The following is a 22,584-nucleotide window of genomic DNA, read 5'->3' on the forward strand; positions in this document are numbered from 1 at the left end:
GACCACCTCAGTGAGTTACAGCACTATATGGGACCCAGACTCCCCACTGAGTAAATCTCAGGATTGGGCTGTAGCTTAGCTACAGGTGCAGCAGTAGACGAGTGACACCTTCAGATCTCCTTTCTACTCTAAAGACTGTTAATTTCATTAACTTCAGAAAGGCTTAAAAATTCACCCCGCAAGGTTTTTTCCTCTCAAGAAGATGGTCGGAATCAGAATTTCTAAGCAGGCATTTTTCTTAATGCAACAATTTAGAAGAAAGGCATGGACAGGGCTAGAATTTGAGAAGGTTGTCAGACCTGAGGTGTAAGAATAAATAAGGCACTGTTCACATCTGTGTCATGGCCTACTATGCCCTGGTTTTCATAAGCGTAAACCACCGGATCTGTTGCTCTGGTCAGTCTGTTTTCACAGTGGTGCTTGTCCCTTTCACTAAGAAAAAGTTTATTTTTGCAGGGCCATTTTTCCTGAATATATAACAAAGGAGCATAACAGAGTAACCAAAGCAGATGTGAACATAGGCGTCTTCTTCTGGTGCCAACAGAGGGTATCACAACAGGTTCCTCCCATAAGTTCATGAGAAGATGATGGGGGTCATTTACTAAAACTGACGTTTCACAAGCCAGTCTTCCAGAGGAAGATCCGAACAGTTTAATAAGTGGCTCACAAACCGCATATACAAAAGGCAGAAAATGCTACTTGTAAATGGAGAAGGGAAGCACTGCAGGTACGGAAAGCAACAAATGGTCTGACCCTGGTTTTACAGAAGGTGTATGCTGAACTCTCACTAAAGCATTGACCGGTCAGCTCTCAGGGCGGTAGAAATTCTAGTACGGTATTACTACAGTAGCTAGATGATAAAATCGAGAAGAGCCAACTGTAACATACTCCAGATAACTAGGAAGAAAACCAAAACCAGAGTTTGAAAAGAAGTAACAGACTTAATACAGAAAATACAGCCAAATCTTTTAGGTTTTAAAAAATACTCTTTTTATACAGCCATAATATTCAATATTGCACTAAATCTTGATCTATTTTACACTTTTATATCTTGGAAGTAAAGCTGGAAACACACATTAGGTAAAGGCCAGCTTTTGGCAGGATTAGATGATAGTCTAATGTTTATAGGGGCCTTATACTTGTCTGGGTCCAGAAAAAGAAAAAAACTGGAAGCATCTGGATGTCATATGGTGACAAGTGACAACCACTGTTCTTATCATGAGATTGGGTTGTCCAATGGCCAGCCCCAGTTAGGGCAAGTTTCAAAATGTGGCACCTCAGAGTCCTAGAAAAGAGCCCTATAAATTTTAAAACGTGCTCAGTATATAAAGCAAGTCACATTCACCTGTGTTTGGAATCCGGTAGCCTGTTCTGGCTGAGGATCAGGCTACCAGATCTCACCGTATCCGGCAATGACAGATACGACTGTGTACTGCTAGGTCCCCACTGACTATATTAGGATGCAGCGGAGATCCAGAGCCGGATGAGGCCACTGTGAATGGGGCCTTACTGTTTCCCTGCTGCTCCCATTTCAGTGCTTCTCGATCCCCGCTAGGGTCTGTATACTCCCCTTCCCTGACGATATGTCAGCATGGTGATTTGACAGTGGTTTTCACTACAGCTAGTGACTGGCTGCAGCAGTCTGTTTCGACACATCATCACTAGAAAGCCAGTATATAGAGACCAACAGGGGACGGAGATGTTTTGAAATGGGAACGGCAGGTTAGGTTAGCATTACTTCTTTTATTATTTTACGCCATTTTAAGCAGTTTTAAAAAAAATGTTACGAGGTTGACAAACCCTAAAACTTTCATTTACAATATAGGATAACAATACCAAATGAACGGTTTAAGACTAGAAAAAGAGGTTTTCTTTTGTAACAGTACAATTACAGGGGTTGTCCACTGACTGTCCAGTGGTGCAGCGCAGTCCCATTCAAATGAACAAGGCTTAGCCGCAATACCAGTCACGGTCAGTGGAACAGCGGCACTGTATCTGACAAAAAAAGCATTTTTTTCCTAATCTTTAGGCCTCATGCGCATGAAGTTATAGTTTTTTTTCCGCACCCAATTAGCCTTTTTTGCTGTTTGGATGTGGACCCTTTCATATCAATGGGGCTGTAAAAAATACAGACATCAGACCATAAGTGATTTGCAGACCGCAAAATACATACGGGCAAGTGCATAAGCCTTAGTTACGTTTAGATTTAAAATAACATTTTGTGAAAGCGTTTCACGTATTCACGTAAAAAAAAAAAAAAAAAAGTGCAAGATTTATGAAAGCATGTGTGTAAACTTCCCCCAGTAATTAATGCCAAAAACTAAATTTTTCTATTTACACTAATATTAAACATCTGATGAGCAACAAAAGCCAGATGGCAATGGAAAAGCAGACAATATTAATAGGGATTAACAATACTGAAATATGGCGGGCAACGGGCAAGTCCAAAATAAAATGAAAGAAGAGGGGGCAACTTTCCATCCTACAAAAAAAAATAAAAAAAAATGCATCAACCTGGCAGCTACGATCAATAGCAGAGATGACGGTAGAATTAGTAGCTTACACTATGCAAAAATGTACACCTTAAATGGGGTTGTGCCACTAGTATAAATGTATCCCGCCCCACCCAACAGATATCGCTGTTATATCACTTTCCCCAAATACCACCATTTATCAAAACTGCCTTATTCTAACATTATCAGCCTATCGTTGTGCCCTGTGGCAAATCGGTTATCATTTTCAGTTGCTGTTGGTTACGTCCTGTAGTGGAGCCTTGTAATACAGGACGCACATGCTCAGAGCGCTACTTTTCCTTCCCTTTGATAACCTCTCCTCTTTGTGCAGTGTCAGTTACATGTCAGGGTAGGTTCACAACTGCAGTGGCGGATCCAGCAGGCTGTTCCGGGAGAGAAAAGCCTGCCAGATTTCTCCAGATTCAGCATTTTGACAAATTCTGCATTTCACCACCCGAACCCCCATGACTATAATAGGGTTTGGTGGTGATCTGGCCTCAATCCTGGATTTGTGCCGGATCAGACAAGCCGGAGATGTGAACGTACCCTTACAGTGTCAGTTATGGATGGATAGATAAACATTAGGATGAATTTTGCTCTAACAAATAATGGACATTAGCACACGTTGTGTCCGTTATAAATAGTTACACAAAACATTTTTTATATGTGAAGGTAGAAAATGAACTGGTTAGTGTCGCATGTTCTGCTGATGTCAGGACACCGCTCCCTGACCTAAGGAATGATGGGACAGCAGTCACATGACAAACCAGGAAGCAGGATTCAAGCATGGGGGATAAGAGAAAACTGCAAATGAAGTAAATAGAGGATACATTAAAAAAAAAAAAAAAAAAAAAAAAACAATCCAAGGAAGAATGGGAGCTAGAATGCTTGATGAAAATACACTTTAGGGTGAAAAGTAGGTTATGGCACAACCCATTTAAAGGAGTGGTCCATTTTCTTTAAAAATTTCTGTACACAGACTGCTGTCCTCATAGCTTCCAAGATAAGTTGTCCAGGGGACCTTCTCCCTGGAAGGGTTTCTTTAATGCACAGGAGCACAAGACAGGAGACTATGCTTCCACAACAAGCTGTGCCACGCTGGTCTATGATTTGTCTGTGGAAATGCCGCTCAGCCCTCTGAAATACAGTAAGCTACAATACCGAGCACTGCCTATGGACTAGAGTGGCACTGTTCTTGGAAGAAAACAGTCATATTCTTCTAATCGCACACAAGGCCTTCTTTTGCTTGTCAGAGTCTTACTGTATATAATAATATGCAGCAAGCAGATGAATATAAAAGGTAATGAGAACTGGTATATTCGGAATAGTTTGTGTGAATATACAGTATAATAGTATGCAGCGAGCAGAGCTTAAATGTATATAAAAAGCAGCATGAAAAAATGCAACAAATATAATAATGTAGCAAACATAGGTAAACTAGGCCTGGTATACTAGATATAACAACAAAGAAAACTGTCGCGTTGGATATAAATGCCATTTATACTGGCTTACTAGATAGGTAATGTAACTACAGCATGTTAACAGCATTGTGAGCTGGGCACATTACCCAGGCCTGCCCTTCCTAATGTGACAGCTGTCCGTATAGCTATAGTAAGTAACATCAGTCACGCTCTTCCACATACATCAGAAATAGGGCTCTCCAGTTCCAATATTATTTCGAATGTGATATACAGACATTTGATAAAACTGCATAGTGTATATGTGTGTGGGGGGGGGGGGGGGGGTTTGGGAGGGGATGAGAGCAGTACCCCTTCCCCCAACCGGTATCCTGATGCATAGTCTTAGTGCCAGGACCTTTTTATTCAAGGTATCACTGACGCCACTCCCAGACTCCAATAATGTAAATTTCTAAAACTCAAACATTCCCTAAACTGAAAACTAATATAATCACAATAAATAATGGTTAAGGTGATCTGTAAGTCTCCTACATTACACCATATAACGGCAGCATAGGATAGAGGGGGAGATGCAGAGTTTGGGGATATATAGTGGTTAGGATTTGGTTTAGTATTTTCATGTAAAATGGTGTGTAAATGCATTCAGGACTCCTAGAGAAAGCCTGCGAGTCCTGCTCAGCGGTGTGTAGGCGGGGCTAAGCAGGACTCTCAGGCTTTCTCCATGACTCTTCATTTATACAGCTTTTAAGATGAAAATACTGAAATAAATCATAGGAAACTATACAACCGCCAAGCTCAGCATCCCCTCATCTTTCCTACACTGTGCCCAGATAGGAGACTAGACAGATCTGTTTTAAAGGAGGTTTCCAAGATTCTGATAACCTATCCTCAGGTGTCTGTTGAGTGCTGTGACCTCTTCCTAGGCCAGTAATGTCATGTTCATCGGTAACATGGCCTAGGCACAGCTCAGCGCTATTCAAGTGAATGGTGCTGAACTGCAATACCAAGCATAGCCGCTATCCAATGAACGGAGCAGTGCTTGTTAAGCTCCAGTGAGCGCCTCGGCCTCCTCAAACAGTTGACTGTGAGGGTCCTGGGTGTCGGACCCCCACTGATCTGATATTGATGACCTATCCTGAGAATAGTTGTATAGTAAGGACCAGCACTCGCTATAGTAGTGATGTCAAATAGGTTTAATGGTCACATACAAGTGGTAAATGTGACGCGTTTCGGCTACTAGGAGCCTTTGTCAAACATGCTTGTTTGACAAAGGCTCCTAGTAGCCGAAACGCGTCACATTTACCACTTGTATGTGACCATTAAACCTATTTGACATCACTACTATAGCGAGTGCTGGTCCTTACTATACAATTATCTGTGGATCTTCTTCCCGGGACGCGCGCACCGCACCGCTGTAAGCAGAAGTGCCGCTCGTATCTTCTTTTGGATCTATCCTGAGAATAGGTCATCAATATCAGAATCTCAGAAAAATAAAATAAAATAATATAGCTACAAAATTCTGAACTAAATCATCTGCTGATTAATGGCTCTGGAAGATTCACAGCTTCAACAAAGTAACAAAAAGTAAAGTTTTTGGTAAGTTTAGGTACATGTATTTATGCATAGCCTTTATACAGTTTATATTACTATAGAATATATGATCTTTTATATAGATGCTTTACTTTAAATACTTCAATGTATAACTGAGATCTAAAAAATAAAAACATAAAATGGTAAAATATAGAGGAAGTCCTCCATTCATACACAGTCTTAGTTACCACAGATACCAGCACAGTATGCAACATGTCCAGTCTAGAGTATATATATATATATATATATATATATATATATATATATATATATATATATATATATATATATATATATATATATATATATATATAAAATTTCTCTTTTTCTGTGCTGGAGGTCTGCCGGGTTTCTATAGACATGTGTCCCATAAACCAAAGCAAACTATCAGACATCGGATTCCTGACTGGTCCTTTCTGGTCTGAGGACAGCCTGATTGGACCAATTCAGAACCGTTTGACAGAACACTCCCTGTATTGCCAATTCTAACATAGTCACACAATAGATACGAATGACAGGCAGAACCCGGCTAGGTCATACATACACTCATAGCCCTTACTAGAAGTAGACAGAGGTTAGATAACAGGCAGCAGCCCCGTCACTTGTATACTAGTGAATTGGCCTCAATGTGATGTATTTTGTACCATATTCACCACTAGCAATTCTGGAGCATCTTTTCTTATGACTCTATATTTGCCATTCCTCTATTGGATAGTGTCAGACTGTGCAGGGACACCCTCCACCCCCAAGTGGGAGCACCCATCTGGACCTTCATTGCAAACTGCTAGTAATTAATTCATAACTTCTAGCAAGACTAATAAAGGAATGGCACATCTTAGAGTCATAATGATTATAATCACACGGGGAATGCAAGTAGTTACTAAAATAGACATGTCCTCTTTAATAGTCATCACAATGAGTATAAGGCTACATTCACACGAACGTATGAATTAGTCCACATCCGTTCCGCAATTTTGCAGAACGGGTGCAGACCTATTCATTTCTATGGGGCTGCAAAAGTTGCGGACAGCACACAGTGTGCTGTCCGCATTCATGGCTCCGTGCCATGGCCCCGCCCAAAAAAAAAAAAATAGAACATGTCCTATTCTTGTCTGCAATTGCTGACGGGAATAGGCATTTTCAATGATAGCCGCGGCATGTGCGGTCCGCAAATTGCGGGACGCACATGGGGCGGTATCGGTGTTTTGCGGATCTGCAAAGCACAACGTTCGTGTGAATGTAGCCCAAGACTGACCTGTGTGTGTGCAACGAACAGATCATTTATGTTAATGGATTATTTCTCACTAAGAGTAAATGAAAAACTTTCCGACAGAACAGATAGACCTCCTTCATATGTTAGGTGATGCATGTTCACAAAGACTGGATTAAACCATGTGCATCCGGCAGAATGGTGGACAAATAGAACACGTCATGTAAAGCACTTTAGGAAATTTTGACCTCGCTTTAGGCTACTTTCACACTGGCGTTTTGGTTTCCGTTTGTTAGATCCGTTCAGGGCTCTCACCAGCGGTCCAAAACGGATCAGTTTTGCCCTAATGCATTCTGAATGGAAAAGGATCCGCTCAGAATGCATCAGTTTGCCTCCGTTCCGTCTCCATTCTGCTTCGGAGGCGGACACCAAAATGCTGCTTGCAGCTGACGAAACAGTCAAACGGATCCGTTCTGACACACAATGTAAGTCAATGGGGATGGATCCGCTTTCTATGACACAATCTGGACAATAGAAAACGGATCCGTCTCCCATTGACTTTCAATGGTGTTCAAGACGGATCTGTCTTGGCTATGTTAAAGATAATACAAACGGATCCGTTCTGAACCGATGCAGACGGTTGTATTATCGGAACGGATCCGTCTGTGCAGATCCATGACGGATCCGCAACAAACGTGAGTGTGAAAGTAGCCTAACTCCCAAAGATGTAAAGACAGGTCAAATCTTCCAGTGTGTTTCTGATTGAATTGTAGCCAAGAATGATATATCATATGACCCACTTCAAAATTGGAAAAACATATACACATCCAGAAAAATGAACGGCACTCCAATAGGTTATAAGAAAATAACTTCTTTAATCACCCGTGCGGTGCAACGTTTCGGCTCAATGCTAGAGCCTTTTTCAAGCATATATCAATGCTAGAGCCTTTTTGAAGCTGGTTTTATACAAGCATATATATTTTAGGGCATAAACCTTATGTAAACACAACCTTAGGGCTCGTTCACATGAACGTGCATTGTTTTGCGGTCCGCAGATTGCGGATCGGTAAAACACTGATGCCGCCCGTGTGCCTTACGCAATTTGTGGAACGGAATGGACAGCTCATTATAGAAATGCCTATTCTTGTCCGCAAAACGGACAAGAATAGGACCTGAGCTATCATTTTTGCGGGGCCATTGAAAAATGCGGCTCGGATGTGGAACCAAACCACAATCGTGTGAACGAGACCTTAGACTCTATTTTCCGGCCCCCATGATCTAGTCATCTGATGGAGAATGTTTCCCAGCACTTCTCTGGATGTGAATACCCATGATGTCTGCAAAGATTGGTGCCATGATCCATCCTATTCTCAGGGCACATTATGGCATCACTCTGTGTACGTCCTTTTTGTCTTATTATTTTGGGTAAGCAGAACCCCCAAGATCTGCACACTGAAAGGAACCATGGGTGAATTTTTGAGAACTTAAAAAACATTCCCAACCTAAAAAAAAAACTAAACAAAACTGAATTTAACTGGTTTGGCGGTTGAATATCGCAGTAAACTTAATGCCTGGGCTGAGAATATGTTCCCTTAACAGAATTTGCCCGATGCACAAGTTTGCCCACTGACTTGAAAACGATAATATAAAAAAAAACAAAAAAAAAAAAACAACCTGGTTTGGGGTAATTTCTGACCTAAGCAATGAGGCCCAAGAATAGCCCTTGGAGAGAAATATAAAAAACTAAACTAAATGAAATAACAATCACCCAAAAACCTATAAAAAGAACCATGATATGGCAGCACCTGAGCTCAAACACAAAGTACAATAAAATGGAACATGCACAAACATTGGCTTAGAAAAATGTCAGTACACAAACAATTTTCATCTACTGTACAGATTACGTTACGCAGGCATTCTGTGTAAATTCTGGGTCTAGCAAGAACATCATTGGAGGTTTAATTTTGGGGGTTAACATGTCAGATAACGTAGACTACCTAAGTAAGAAGTTGTCTTGCATAATCTCATTTTTCCCCATCTTACTCCTTATTATCATGGCTACAGTCACTGTATATGTACAGTATAATACAAGAGGAGATGTTAGAGGAGACAAAAATAAAAATTTTAAAAAAGTTGCACATTTTTAAAGGTAAAAAGAAGGAGGCCATAGTCTGAGGAAGACATTTGAAACCTAATAAATAGGAGAAGTTCTAGTACATCACAACCTATATCTAGTAAATAACTCAAACTGAAGAGCAAACAACAACAACTCTAACCTACCTATGATGAGTAGCCCCGAGCCCATGGCTCCTCCAAGCTCGATCCTTTACTCAGCTATTTTAAAATGGTTTAATAAGTGTTCTTAGTTAGCGGTACTTTGTACCTATAATCTACCTATATCTAGCCCTATTCACATGTATAGGAGTAAAAAAAAGAATTATGAACGGCACAAAGTGTAAGACACTGAAATATTGTTCTGAAGACATAAAGACAAGCACATTATGGATCTCACAGGTCTACATGTTCTTCCACACCCTAACACTGTTCTAAAAATCAATTTATTGATGACTGTGTCCTGCACAATATGCTTTAGGGAGAAATGTAAAATAAGACAAACCCCCCCCCCCCCCCCGCAAAAACATAAAAAAGACAAATGCTCCACCACATCTGGGTTAAGAAGGTGTAACAGATAAAAAGTCATTATGGCGCATAATATATTTATACTACGTATCCTCCTCTTGAGCAGCACACGGGAGCCAGTAAAGTCCAGAGGTAGATGCCCACACACACCCAGCAGCATGCCATTTTGATCCAGAAAGGTGACCAGCTCCCCACAAATAACTTTTCGATATTAGCGTGGTTGTAGCTGTTGAAAAAAGAAGAAAAATAGCCTGACGCAACTTTCATAAAGGAGCATATATACATGACCTGAAGTCAGAGTCAATACTTCACTTTTTTGATGTAACAGCCCTAATCAGAACTTTTCCTTCAGATCTAAATGGCAGTATGTGTAGGACGGATGAGGAGACAGCCACCCCCATGGACTGTCCATACATCCGGTACACTAAGTCTGTCCAGGGAACATCAGAAAACATCTTATCAAGACAATGTGCTGCTACTCACTGGAACCAGTTGGTCATGGTCATCATCATGTATAAAGTACCGAGGAAGAAGATGAAGTGGAAGCCAGAATAACTGTAGGCTGTCTTTATCTCCTCATCATAGGCCACCATCTGTCCTCCCTTTGCTTCAACTCTTTCGTCTTGGTCTGTTAAAGTGCAAAAATGTAAGTTTACTAAAACCCATAGCACAGAAGTGGCTAATATACACCTATTGGTTAGATTCACTAGTGGGCACAGTTGTGAGACTTCACACAGCCTCCAATGGTGGGGCCAGGCCAGTAATGGGTTAACATACCTAATGGGGTTTTCTCATGAAAAAACACATATTCCCTATCCACAGAGAAGCACAGCGCCCTGCTCCAGCAGTCCAACAGAGTGGAATGGGGCAGCAGTGGACATCTGAATGGTGCAACAGTCACAGAGGAACTCAGGATCCCCACTGATGATCAGCTGGGGGGAGCCCCGCTGGTCCGTCCACCACCATTCATGTATCCACTTTTTTTTCCCAATGGGAAAACACCTTTAATAAGGCTACTTTCACACTGCAGTTTTGGTTTCCGTTTGTGAGATCCGTTCAGAGCTCTCACCAGCGGTCCAAAACAGATCAGTTTTGCCCTAATGCATTCTGAATGGTAAAGGATCCGCTCAGAATCAGTTTGGCTCCATTCCGCTTTGGAGGCGGACACCAAAACGCTGCCTGCAGTGTTTTGGTGTCAGTCTGCCGAATCTGAGCCAAACGGATCCGTCCTGACACACAATGTAAGTCAATGGGGAAGGATCAATTTTCACTGACACAATATGGCACAATAGAAAACGGATCCGTCCCCTATTGACTTTCAATGGTGTTCAAGACGGATCAGTTATGGCTATGTTAAAGATAATACAAACGGATCCGCACCAAACGGCAGTGTGATAGTAGCCTTATATGTGAATATACTAATGACATATGCAATAAAGATTTTTACCTTCTTGACCGTTTCCACAGCAAAAGCAACAACGAGCCACCTACAAACAAACACAAGCAGAACATCAGACTGCATCCTGCACACGCAACACCAGGTACACGTACATGTCCGTCCGCCTGCTATGTCCAAGGGTCCTTTGAAATAGATCATTGCATTTTCTCTTTTTGGAATAAAAAAAATGTAATGCACATGGCAGGGCCTTGTGCAAGGAGGCTGCATAGAGGCACATGGAGTCTTTGTAACTCCATACTGTGGTGTCTCAGACACCTTTTAATGCCGCCATATTGTGTGTCAGTATGGCACTGTGTACTGGAAATAGTCTCCCATAGAATCATTGTTTTTAGGTCAGGATACCTCTATAATAAAGCATTTAATGGAACAGAGCACAGACTGAATCCAACACATATATGGGGGAGATTTATCAAAACTGGTGCAAAGGAAATCCGGCTTAGTTGCCAATATCAACCAATCAGATTCTACCTTTCATTTTGCAAAGCTCCTTTGGAAAATGAAATGATGCATCTGATTGGTTTGTTATGGGCAACAAAGTCACATTTCCTTTACACCAGTTTTGATACGCACCCCCCCTTCCCCCATATAGAAGCTCTGTATGAAATCGAGGTACATAGAGGGACAGTAGAGCCCCATAGAGGTTTATAGCTCAGTACAAGTCAGGATGGAGCCATAATATGGCGGTACTCAATGCAGGACCGTTATATACTGAAGGTATCTGAGCTTGGCCTGCAGTTATATTATAGAGGCCCTGATGAACGCTGCAGATAATATTCCCGCCAAACTGCCCGCATAGTGGGCAACTTGGCATGCAATACTGCTATCGTATGAACACGGGTGTAGCTAAAAGCTCATGGGCCCTAGTGCAAGAGATCAGCTTGGGCCCCCCATTCCCTCAGTGCTTTGTGGCCAGCGGCAGGGAAGCACATAGCCTTAGGCAAAAATTGAAACAAATTCTTGACCTAACCCGTTCCCTCCAGCCAGAGGTGTAACTTGACCAGCAAGCACTTTCTATAATACCGGTGTCTTCTTATGCGGCACAAGGGTCTTTGGGCCCCTCAGGCTCCTTGGCCCGGTAGTGACTGCTACCTCTGCACCCCCTATAGCTACGCCCCTGCTGATGAACCTTCATGCAGTGAGGTAACACAAGGTGCAGTACTAGGGAGCTAGCTGCAGAATACGGCATGGGAATACAGCCGGCGCCTTGGTAAATACGGCCTTCTACAGAGCAAACAGCCTGACCTGAACCGTCTGAGGATTTCTTTGGAATCAGAGTGGAAGCTGGAGCTCCGTGCATCTCGCAGACACTACGGTTCACAGGACAGAGGAGGAAACATCATGACAAATGGAAGCAGTGAATCTGCATGTGACTCGTGTGCATACACTCTTCATATTTTGGTGTGTAACGATCTCGTAAAAAAATCTCAAGAAAGTTGCCTGTCCGCGCGACTCGGTGTATTCCAACAGAATGCCTGACACAGCTCTTGTGCGCAAGAAGCCACCCCCAGCGACCACCTTTTCCACGTCACCATATTTAATAGGTGTGTCTACCGGTCTGTGTCTTTCAATGAGTGGATTCCCATCACTACGTACTTCCAATCAGAAGAGCAGCTCTGGAGCACCAACAGCAGCTCTAACAATGCTGTGCAAGTAATCCAGTCTTCTAATCCTTTTATTTTTTATGCAAATAACGTTTTCGGTGCCCAATTGCCTAACCAGTAACAGCACCCGGCACCTCCCCTACTGTTTGATTGACAGTCCCTGAGTTTGCAGACCTGGTAGTGATAATGTGGGGAAGCCAAGTGCACCAAATGGAGCAGTCCTGAATGCCTTATATGCAAAAAATAAAAAGAAGAAGAAGAATTTCTCAGGATAGAAGGACCAGATTATCACAAGAAAGACGTTGTTATGTTTTGGGGGACCTATCCTACCTGACAGATTTGGGAGGTCAGAGACTCCCTTTAACATCACATCCAAAGTGACTGCCACACCGGACATAAAAACAATACACATTGCAACCAAAAATGGCTATAGCTGAAGGAGACAAACATGCGAAGAACAGCTGCAAAAACAGGAAGACTATTGGCTCATGTCTTGCAAGATTTTATCACGCTAGCAAAAAAAAAAAAAAAAAAAAGGAAAAGAAAAGAAGATTCAGCTGGGGGCAGCTTACTTCAAGGAAACAAAGCGTCCTCGTGACTTGTATCTCTCCAAGGCAAGCACTTCTGAAAATATCACTGGATAAAATGTTTGTGGTGTAATAATCAAGGACTTTCTCGATGGAATCTTCAGATCATTAAATAGCAAGCAGATAACATGACATTTATGCATTTTTCTGTCACATTACACACTGCCCATATCCGGGGGTTACTGCCACTGCTGCAGGACAGATATGAGGAGGCTGCGGCAGGAGCTGCTGCGAATGTGCCTACGTGCGTTCCCACGGTCCCGGCCAACAGAGAGGCCAGTGCTTTTTCCTACAGTGTGCAAGCACGACCACCCTGCAGGAAACAAGCCGTGTATAATGTGATGGAAAAATGAATCCAGGCAGCAAAGGAGACAATATGGACAATCCCAATACATTAGTAAGTGATTTGTATTAACTTTCTCTACATGATAAATGCCTGAAGTGAAACAACCCCTTTAAGAATCTAGTGTTCTGGGTCGCATATCTCTGTAGAACAGGCAGATTTTCTTAAACGCCTGGACCTTCCGTGGTTCAGCTGAACCAGACTTGAGATGACAAACCTATGGTAATGTAAGTCCAGGTTCTGCAGCAGTAATGCTAACACAATAGAAAATGTTCTATGGACATGTGAAAGCAGTCTTAGGGCTCATGCACACAACCATTTTTGTCCGCAACCGATTCACATTTTTTTGCGGACCTATTCACTTCAACAGGGCCAGAAAAGATGTGGACAGCACGCAGTGTGCTCTCCCCATCCATATGTCCATTCCGTGGCTCCACAAAAAAAAAAAAAAAAAAAGAACATGTCCTATTTTTGTCTGTTCCACGGACAAGGATAGGTCAGTTCTATAGAGCGCAGAACGGTCCGTTTCGCAAAATGAAGAACACACATGGCCAGTCTCCGTGTTTTGCGGACTTCAAATACGGCAATGGCCTTGTGCACGAGCCCTTAGATTGGAACACTTGCCATTTTCATGGTTTTAATACCGTTTTCTGACCCAAACACAAGTGTGGAGGAGAAGAAGCATCAGTCTTTCCATAGCACTCCTTTTTGGATCTACTCCTGTCATTCAAAAGACTGCATGTGTGATACCAGCCTCCAGGATTACCCTTTGCACAACTCCAATAAAAACTGCAATGTATTTAACTGATGTTTCGGATCTCATACTCCAGTGAATCATATGAAACAGAACTGCGGTTACATGACCACAAAGACAAAGTATGTACGTTTTTGTAAATCACCTGTCCAGCTGATGAGCAGCATTCAAAGGGAACCTGTTACCTGTTTTTTGGCCACTAAACCACCAACATCCCATTATACAGCTGGGGTTTAGGGTCCCAAATCTGCCCATAACAAACTTGTCCATTAGTAAATGAAAATGTAACTCTGGGCTCATTCACATGACCATATGATTGCCGTGTCTGTGTGGCAAATAGCGGTCCGCAAAACACGGGCACCAGCCATGTGAACTCCGTGCTGCGGTGTGGACCCAATGACTTGAATGGTCCACAATTCGCAACATACAGCATAAGATATGACATCTCATATCTTTTGGTGTGCGGAGGCACCTACCCGAAAGCCCACAGGAGGGCTTCCGAGCCGTGCCTCCACTCCGCAAAAGCTAGGACATAGCCTATCTTTTGCCGTATCTTGCGGATCACAGACCCATTCAAGTCAATGGGTGTGCATCCGCGATGCTGAGTTCACACAGCTGGTGCTGTTTTGCAGACTGCCATTTGCGGTCTGCAACACGGGCACGGCGACCATAGAGTCTGGATAGATCATCAGCATCTGATCGGTGGGGGTCCGACCCCCGGGACCCCCGCCGATCAGCTGTTTGAGAAGGCAGCAGCGCTGGCAGTAGCGCCGCGGCCTACTCGCTGATTAACACAGGCCCAGTGACGTCACGACTAGTATCACTGGCCTGGGTGGGGCTAAGCTTCATTCAAGTGAACAGAGCTTAGCCCCGCCCAGGCCAGTGATACTAATCGTGACGTCACTGGACCTGAGGGAAACGGAGCGAAGGCCGCAACGCTCCTGCCAGCGCCGCTGCCTTCTCAAACAGCTGATCGGAGGGGGTCCCGGGTGCCAGAGGATAGATCATCAGTTTAAAATAATTGCAGAACCCCTTTAAATTTTTGTTTACTGAACTTTGCAGGGCAGGACAGTTTTGATACGGGAAGGTTTGGGGCCCCAGCTCCATAATGGCATGCTGAAAGTTTAGTGAACGCAAACCAGGAGACAACCATGAAAGCAGTTATTTGATGATCAGGAACTTACTTCTTCTTCCGGTGGTCCATATCTTCCCATTAAGGCATCCCAGCTGGATCGTGTTGTAGAGGTAAGACTGTATCAAAGAAACATACCTGGTTTAGGCCATAAACACACTACTTTCTGTTGTGCAAACATTTTTGTAAAATTCGCTATGATTAAACCAGTTTTAACCAAATGTTTTGGAAAAACGTATGCGACCACTCTCATCGAAATGGAGCTTACAGAAATCTATGCGTACCAAACTCCGATGCATTGCACTGGTTTTGAGTCTCAGAAATTTCTGCAACAAATCTACCCTGTGTGAACATACCCCAATTGTTATAGCTGTGGTATGAAAACGGTCAGACATTTCAGGTATTGACTATAGGGTAAAAAAAAGAAAATGCAGGCTAGTCCTTCTCAAGTTCTTAGAGGCTTGTAGAGAAAGATAGGAATGGGTCTGGCCATTAAGCGTGGTCAGGAAGACGAGAGGCTGCTGACCACTAGACCAGACCTACAGAGAAACAGACTGCCGGAATTCATTGTATCCGGCATACTACGCACAGCATTTTTTTTTCCAGCCGAAAACTGACATATATGCCGGAAAGCGTCTGGATCCAATTACAGTGAATGGGGATCCGGAGGTGCGAGGTGGTATCCAGCGCAGATGTGAACCTAGCCTTATCCCACTGAAGTCCAGCCATTATAGCAGCATTACACCAAATGTCGAGAACATGAACTCACCAATTGTATAATATGCAGCCAAGCAGTATGATGGCGCCCAGCAGGGACACCCACCGCTCGTCCGGACTAATCCCATTAGTGAAGCTGGGGACGCACACTGTGATGTTCTTCCCAGCATCATCCAGAACTTTTCATTAGACAAAAACAGAAGTGACACGATTAAAATACACATATAATAAAAAGTACAAAGAACAACAGCTTAAATCATTTATATTAGACCAAAGCTAATAGATCACTGGATTTCTTCAGAGAGTGATCTCAAAAAACATCTCCAGGGTTAAGAAGATCGGTTCTGCTTTCTTTCCAGGAACAGAGCCACTCTGCTCCATAGGCTGTGTCTGGTATTGCAGTGCACTTCCATAGTTGTGAAAGAAGTTCAGCTGTAATACCAAACACAGTTCATAGGCAAAGGTGGCAGATTTTTCTAATCCTGGACAGCTAAATCAGTTCACAGTTTTTAAATCCAGCTGTCAGCTGCACAAAAACTACTGCATGCAGCAATATTTGTCTGGCCGAAAGCCGGCATTTAAGCTGGATAGTGGCCAGTTCACTGCCAGGATCCCATTATAGTCAATGGGGATCTGGCGGTAAATGGAAGAATCCAACAACTCCAGATCTGGTAAAGTCTGGAAGGCTATTCTCTGCTGGAACAGGTTACCAGAGATGTGAACGAGCCCTTAATTTTCAGTCATGTATTTGTGCCATCTACCATTAGACACCAACTGAAAACTGGCAGTAAGAAGCACCTATGGGTTTATAATCTACAATAGATTTGCAACCGAACAGCTGGTCTGACCAGACGTACTCCAATACTGTGGTTCTCCAGGAACTATGGCTCCCAGCATGTCCCAGAAGTTGTAGTTTCACATCTGCTGTGGAGAGCCACTCTTTGCATAAATATATTTTTGAGCTGCCATTTGTGCATAATTTTTTCTAAATTTCAGAGACCAGAAAAAAAAAATGACGTTTGGCCTCCTGTATTTTTTCACAAATATATTTACAAGGGTTAAAGTACTATCTTCAGATCCAGCCTGCCAATCCAGTTGTGGAGGAGTACCATTTCTAACAGATCATTACAGGAATGTATATGGTAACTGCTTGTCCCTGTGATACAATGCTGTCTGGGAAGATGCCTCATAGAATATATACACTATATGGAGAAAAGTAATGGAACACGCCCCTTAATCTGTGAATTTCATTCATTCCCATTGCCACAGGTGTATAAAATCCAGCACTAGCCATGCAGTTTGCCTTTACAAACATTTGTGAAAGAATGGGCTGTTCTGTAGAGGTCACTGAACTCCAGCGTGGTCCTGTAATAGGACCGTTTTAACAAGTCAGTTCCTGAAATTCCTTCCCCCCCCTAGATATTCCACCATCAACTCCGAGAGGTAAAATAGAAGAGTTTAAGAACCACAGCAATGAATAACAGCCACAAAGAGGAGACCACGGAAATACATGGAGCTGGGTTCACGGGTCCTGAGGAGCATAGTGCATAAAACCCGCCAACGCTCTGCTGACTCAGTAACTGGAGAGCTCCTAACCTTTTCTGGTATTAACATTAGCGCAAAAACTGTGCAATGCCAGGAGCTACATGGGTTTCCATGTCCGAGCACCTGTACGCAAGCCTTACATCACCAAGCACAATGCCAAGTGTTGGATGAAATGGTGTAAAGCACTGCGCCACTGGACTCTGGAGCGATGGAGACGTGTTTTGTGGAGTGATGAATCACCCTTCTCGCCTCATCAAACACCTTTGGGATGAACTACAAAATGGAGATTGCGAGCCAGGCCCTCTATTCCAACATCAGTGTCTGACCTTACAAATGCTCTTCTGGATAATTGGGCAAAAATTCCCAAAGACACACTCCAAAATCTAGTAGGAAACCTTCCCAAAGGAGTAGAAGATGTTTTAGCTTCAAATGGTGACCAACTCCATGTTAATGGATATGGATTTAGAATGGCATAAAACCTTCTGTAGGTGTAGTGTGTAGGTGCCCCAATACTTTAGCCCATTTAAATATGCTATATGAACAAAAGAACAGTATCATTGAAACTATAAGTGATTTTACATACTGCTCAAAACCAACTGTTAACCTCTGCCACATAACTATATCTGAGCAAATAACCAGGCTGTATCCCGGGGCTCCATGGTGATTTCTGTAGACTGACTTTCCAATGTCCTACTATGGAGAGACAGCTGTAGTCCACAAGAGAGGACGCAATCAATTCAAAGTATTCCTATCGTAGCTCTATTGGAAAGTTGCACTACAAAAGATAACCGTGGAGCCCTTGGCCCTTTGTATGCAACTATGATGGTGGAACGTACTGAATTCTGGGGGCTTGTTGGAAAACGATGAGAAGGTTAGATACATGACGTAGCAGCTGATGACTCCCGTCTGCAGCAATCCAGACTGAGGGTGATCTGAAAATTTAAACAAAAATGGAGGTATAAGTAAAGTTCAGTAATCCATATTCTCATACAGTATAGGATAATTTTATTAGGAAAAACTATTAAAAGGAACAAAAATCTATGGTGTCTTTAAAAGGGGTATTCCCATCTTATGAAGTCACTTTATGGTTGGTGGGGGTCCGACCTCTGGACTTTCTCCGATCCGTAGAATGACTTTATGCTACACCCCCTTTTAAGTTTTCCTTTTACGCCTGGCTACCTAACTGTGCAAGGAACCATCTAAAAGGATGGCAGGGCACCAATGTGTATGGGATGCTGTGCTAAGTCAGTACTGTGGCCCAAACACAATCGGAGCAAAACCTAAAGAAACGGGAGAAACCGCAAATCTCTATGGCTGACATGAAACTACAGTAATAGATTAGAGGCACCTTTAGGCCAGGCACCCTATGGAACTACATTGCATAGTCAAAGCAGAGTATTTGTATCTTACGTTAAAAGGGATGGCCACTTTCTGGCTACCTGTGACCAATGTGTTGGTGTCTATGACACTGACTAATATAGCCTTTCTTAATATTCTGTGCCATTTGCTATATTTCATAAGTAGTGTTGAGCAAACTTGTGTTTTAAGTTCTGCGTCCAAAGTTTGGGTTAGCGAAGATTCCAGTTATGGATTCCGCTATCACGGACCATAACGGAATTTAGAATCCATAACAGGATTCTTCGATAACCCGAACTTTGGACACAGAACTTAAAAAACAAGTTCGCTCAACACTATGCATAAGCCATGCCCCAAGTTCAGTCAAATCTTCGGTGCTGTCCACATGATGCCGCTGATGGAGGCTGACCCTCCCCCACTCAAACACGCTGCACCTGCACTAAACTTCCTACAGTGTAAGCACTTGAATGGAGGAGACATCACATGGAGGTGATCTGCCTGGTCACAGGACCCTCCATCAGCGGCCATCTTATGGACAAAACCTTTGTGTGGACAGCACAAAAGACTTGGCAAACAACATTGCATACCTTATGAAATATAGAAAATGGCGCAGAATTTCAACAAGGGCTATTTTAGTACGTGCCATATAATCATCTTACAAACACACTGGTCAACAAAAACCAGAAAGTGGCCAACCCCTTTAATGAAAGACAAACATTTAATATACTGCACACACATATGGTAGGACACGAAGAGAAGATGAGCCCAATACACATAACAAAGGTTGATTTACTTACTTTTTAGCACACATGGCAGAATAGAAACTATGGCTAAGAGAAAGCACAGACCACCATTGACACCGAGCAAGATTTTGTTGAGCAGGCAGTGTTCGGGATGAGTATAAAGCCATGCTAATAAGCCAAGGGCTCCAAGCGCTACAGTGTACAGTATCAGGATGACGATGGCCAGGGCTCCATTCCACAGCCTATTATGCTGTGCTCCAGCAGTCCTGATGAGGAGAAGTACAAAAGCATGATGGTTAATGAGAACAATAAAAAGAAGATCATGTAGATATTTCACAAGGGTAGTCAAAGGTGGCCATATATTTGCAGCACAAGTGAACAAGAATGCTACTGATCCCCGAAAGTAACTGTTTCCCCAAATGCAGCAGTGGTGTGCTGTGCAGCCGGGAACCATGCAGTGGACTCTTTGCTCGACTCTTCACAGCTTGTACAGAGTGAAGGCGAAAAACTGTGGGGAATTTGCTGAAAATAAACATTTGCCCCAGTTCTCGGCCATGGGGCCCACTACTGCTAAGTGTATGGGCAGCCTTAAGGTCCCCATACACATTACAGTATCGTTGGCCGACTCCACCACTTTTGGTGGGGCAGGTGACCATCTAATGTGTATGGGGAGCTCTTGATTTTTCTCAACAGATGGGGATCAAAGGATTGGGGGCTTAGAATTTTAACGCCTAATCTTTTGTTCTTCCGGGAACAAAAGCATCCGCTGCCAGCTACTGAAGCTGTATGGGCACCTTTAGGCCCTGTTCACATATTGTTTTTCTTATAGGTTTGGTGTATGCACCAGTGGGGGTTCTTATAGGGTTCAACTGACCCCATGTGCGGCAAAAAAAAAAAAAAAAAAAAAAAAGTATTTTTGGAATAAGTCTTTATAACTTTTTATATACCTATATGGAAGAGTGTAGTCAATTATACTTTACAATACATAACGTAGGCAGTGACATACACTGGAGATATAAATTGGCCTAAGGCTGAGGGATCCTTTTGTAAGTTGCAAGACACTTTCAAATACAAAATCTGGTGTTGATCCACACTATATATCAAAAGGCAAAATGTCTAATAAATATATTACATGGTACTACAGTTAGCATTACTAGACCTACACAGCAAGGTCAAAACCAAGCTATGATATCCCTGGTGCCATTAGCACACAACAGTTGGGGAGTCACATGCAAAGGCCATGAGAGGCACTAGCTGGTGTACAGTGACCTAAGGGCTAAATTTTTTGACTAAATTTGGCTCATGTGGTTGGACTACATCCGTTAAGTATAACAATTCTTTGTAGGGAGACTTCTCACATCATTTTATATGCCTTAGGCCTCATTCACACGTCAGTGCTTGATCCGCAATTTCCATCAGCGATTCCAAATCAAAACCAGGTGAGGGTCTAAACACAGAACAGGTACAGATCTTTTCCTTACACCTTATGTCTGTGAAGGCTCCAATCCTGGTTTCGTCTAAAAATCACTGATGGAAAACACTGACCAAATGCCGACATGTGAATATGGCTTTGGCCAAAGGAGAAAATCTTCTTTCAAAACGGTCTTTGATGGCAAAGTTCTTCTACACCACAAAGCATCTGGGAAAGTTTTGCATAGCCATAAGATGCACAATCTTTTCAATGCAGATCACTGTGCGGCCAATAGACTGGCAATGTTTCAGTCTACTGTAGGTTGTCCCAGTTTTCATTTTGGTGACTAACCAACAAATTTAAAAAATGCTAAATTTAAAATCATGAGGCTAGGTTGTCGATATAAAAATCCTTGAAAACCCCTTTAATGGCTTATCTTATGAATTCAAGTGAACCAGCTGTAGGTTGTTTGGACGGCACTCCTTAGGTATGTTCTGGTGCTCAGCAGTAAGACCAATGAACATGTAATATATATAAAACCACGGCACTCATGTAAATAGATAAATTGTACTTCTTTATTATCCATCCAGGAAAATTACTAAATAAACTATGGCTAACGTTTCGGTCTCATCCCGGGACCTTGTTCACGGCCTGGATATAGAGGACGTCTGATGCGCTGGATGGCTTATGTAAGCCATCCAACGCACCAGACGTCCTGCATAATTGTGGAACGGATCCGGACCATTCATACAGAAGTCTGAATGGAGCCTTAGGGCCGCTTCACACGAGCGGATGCCGTGCGTGGCATCCGCTCCATGAAAGAGTGCCAAGACCCGCTGCAGACTGCAGAGGCACGGAGCAGTAACATGACTGTTAATGCTCCGTGCCTCTCTGTGATCTCTTTACTACGAAATCACAGTGACAACTGTGATTTCGTAGTAAAGAGATCACAGAGAGGCACGGAGCATTAACAGTCATGTTACTGCTCCGTGCCTCTGCAGTGGGTCTTGGCACTCTTTCACGGAGCGGATGCCACGCACGGCATCCGCTCGTGTGAAGCGGCCCTTAAGTTGACACTACTGTTGGGGTCCATCCTTTCAGGTTTCTTCATTTTGTCCAGGTCATAAACACATAGCTTTCTGTGCTTTTCTTTCAAATAAAATAAAATGGACATCTTGAAGAAAGCTGCACAAAACAGATCCATCATGAAGGTTATAATATTAGGTAATAATGGAGCCATGACGCTAGTGTGAAGGGAGCCATAAAGTAAGTGAAACCAGTAAATTACAACATACCAATTTTTATTCCATTTGTGAGCAAATTCAACCAAAAGCATGAGCTGGGTGATCAGAAAGAGAAAGCCGAACACTGCTCCAACGTAACGCCACACTGCAAGAGAAACATCAAGGGTTGTTGCCATCTAATAAAATATAATGTCCAAACAATTTCTTCTAGATATATGACAAGTAGAGGGGAGTAGAATGTCAGAGGCAACAAATGATGCTCTATGGATCTCCAACTCATTTAGACTCTATGGGTTCACATTTGTGTTAAACAGATCCAGC

The 22,584-nt window shown here is 42.8% G+C and overlaps 1 protein-coding gene across 1 annotated transcript in view; it reads right to left on the reverse strand.

Moving 5' to 3' along the window:
• Window positions 1-7,335: 7,335 nt before the first annotated feature.
• The window catches only part of SERINC5 (serine incorporator 5), a 52,976-nt gene continuing 37,727 nt past the window's right edge, over window positions 7,336-22,584 (reverse strand). Inside the window, exons 5-12 of the mRNA XM_044292186.1 lie at window positions 22,315-22,408; window positions 19,663-19,874; window positions 18,346-18,441; window positions 16,017-16,143; window positions 15,300-15,366; window positions 10,819-10,858; window positions 9,855-9,999; window positions 7,336-9,597 (exon numbers count right to left, since the gene is read on the reverse strand). Of these exons, the coding sequence (XP_044148121.1) occupies window positions 9,450-9,597; window positions 9,855-9,999; window positions 10,819-10,858; window positions 15,300-15,366; window positions 16,017-16,143; window positions 18,346-18,441; window positions 19,663-19,874; window positions 22,315-22,408 (929 nt within the window). The 3' untranslated portion in view covers window positions 7,336-9,449. The remainder of the gene's footprint in view (window positions 9,598-9,854; window positions 10,000-10,818; window positions 10,859-15,299; window positions 15,367-16,016; window positions 16,144-18,345; window positions 18,442-19,662; window positions 19,875-22,314; window positions 22,409-22,584) is intronic.

The sequence above is a fragment of the Bufo gargarizans genome, chromosome 1, assembly GCF_014858855.1.
Source record: "Bufo gargarizans isolate SCDJY-AF-19 chromosome 1, ASM1485885v1, whole genome shotgun sequence".
Taxonomy (NCBI): domain Eukaryota; kingdom Metazoa; phylum Chordata; class Amphibia; order Anura; family Bufonidae; genus Bufo; species Bufo gargarizans.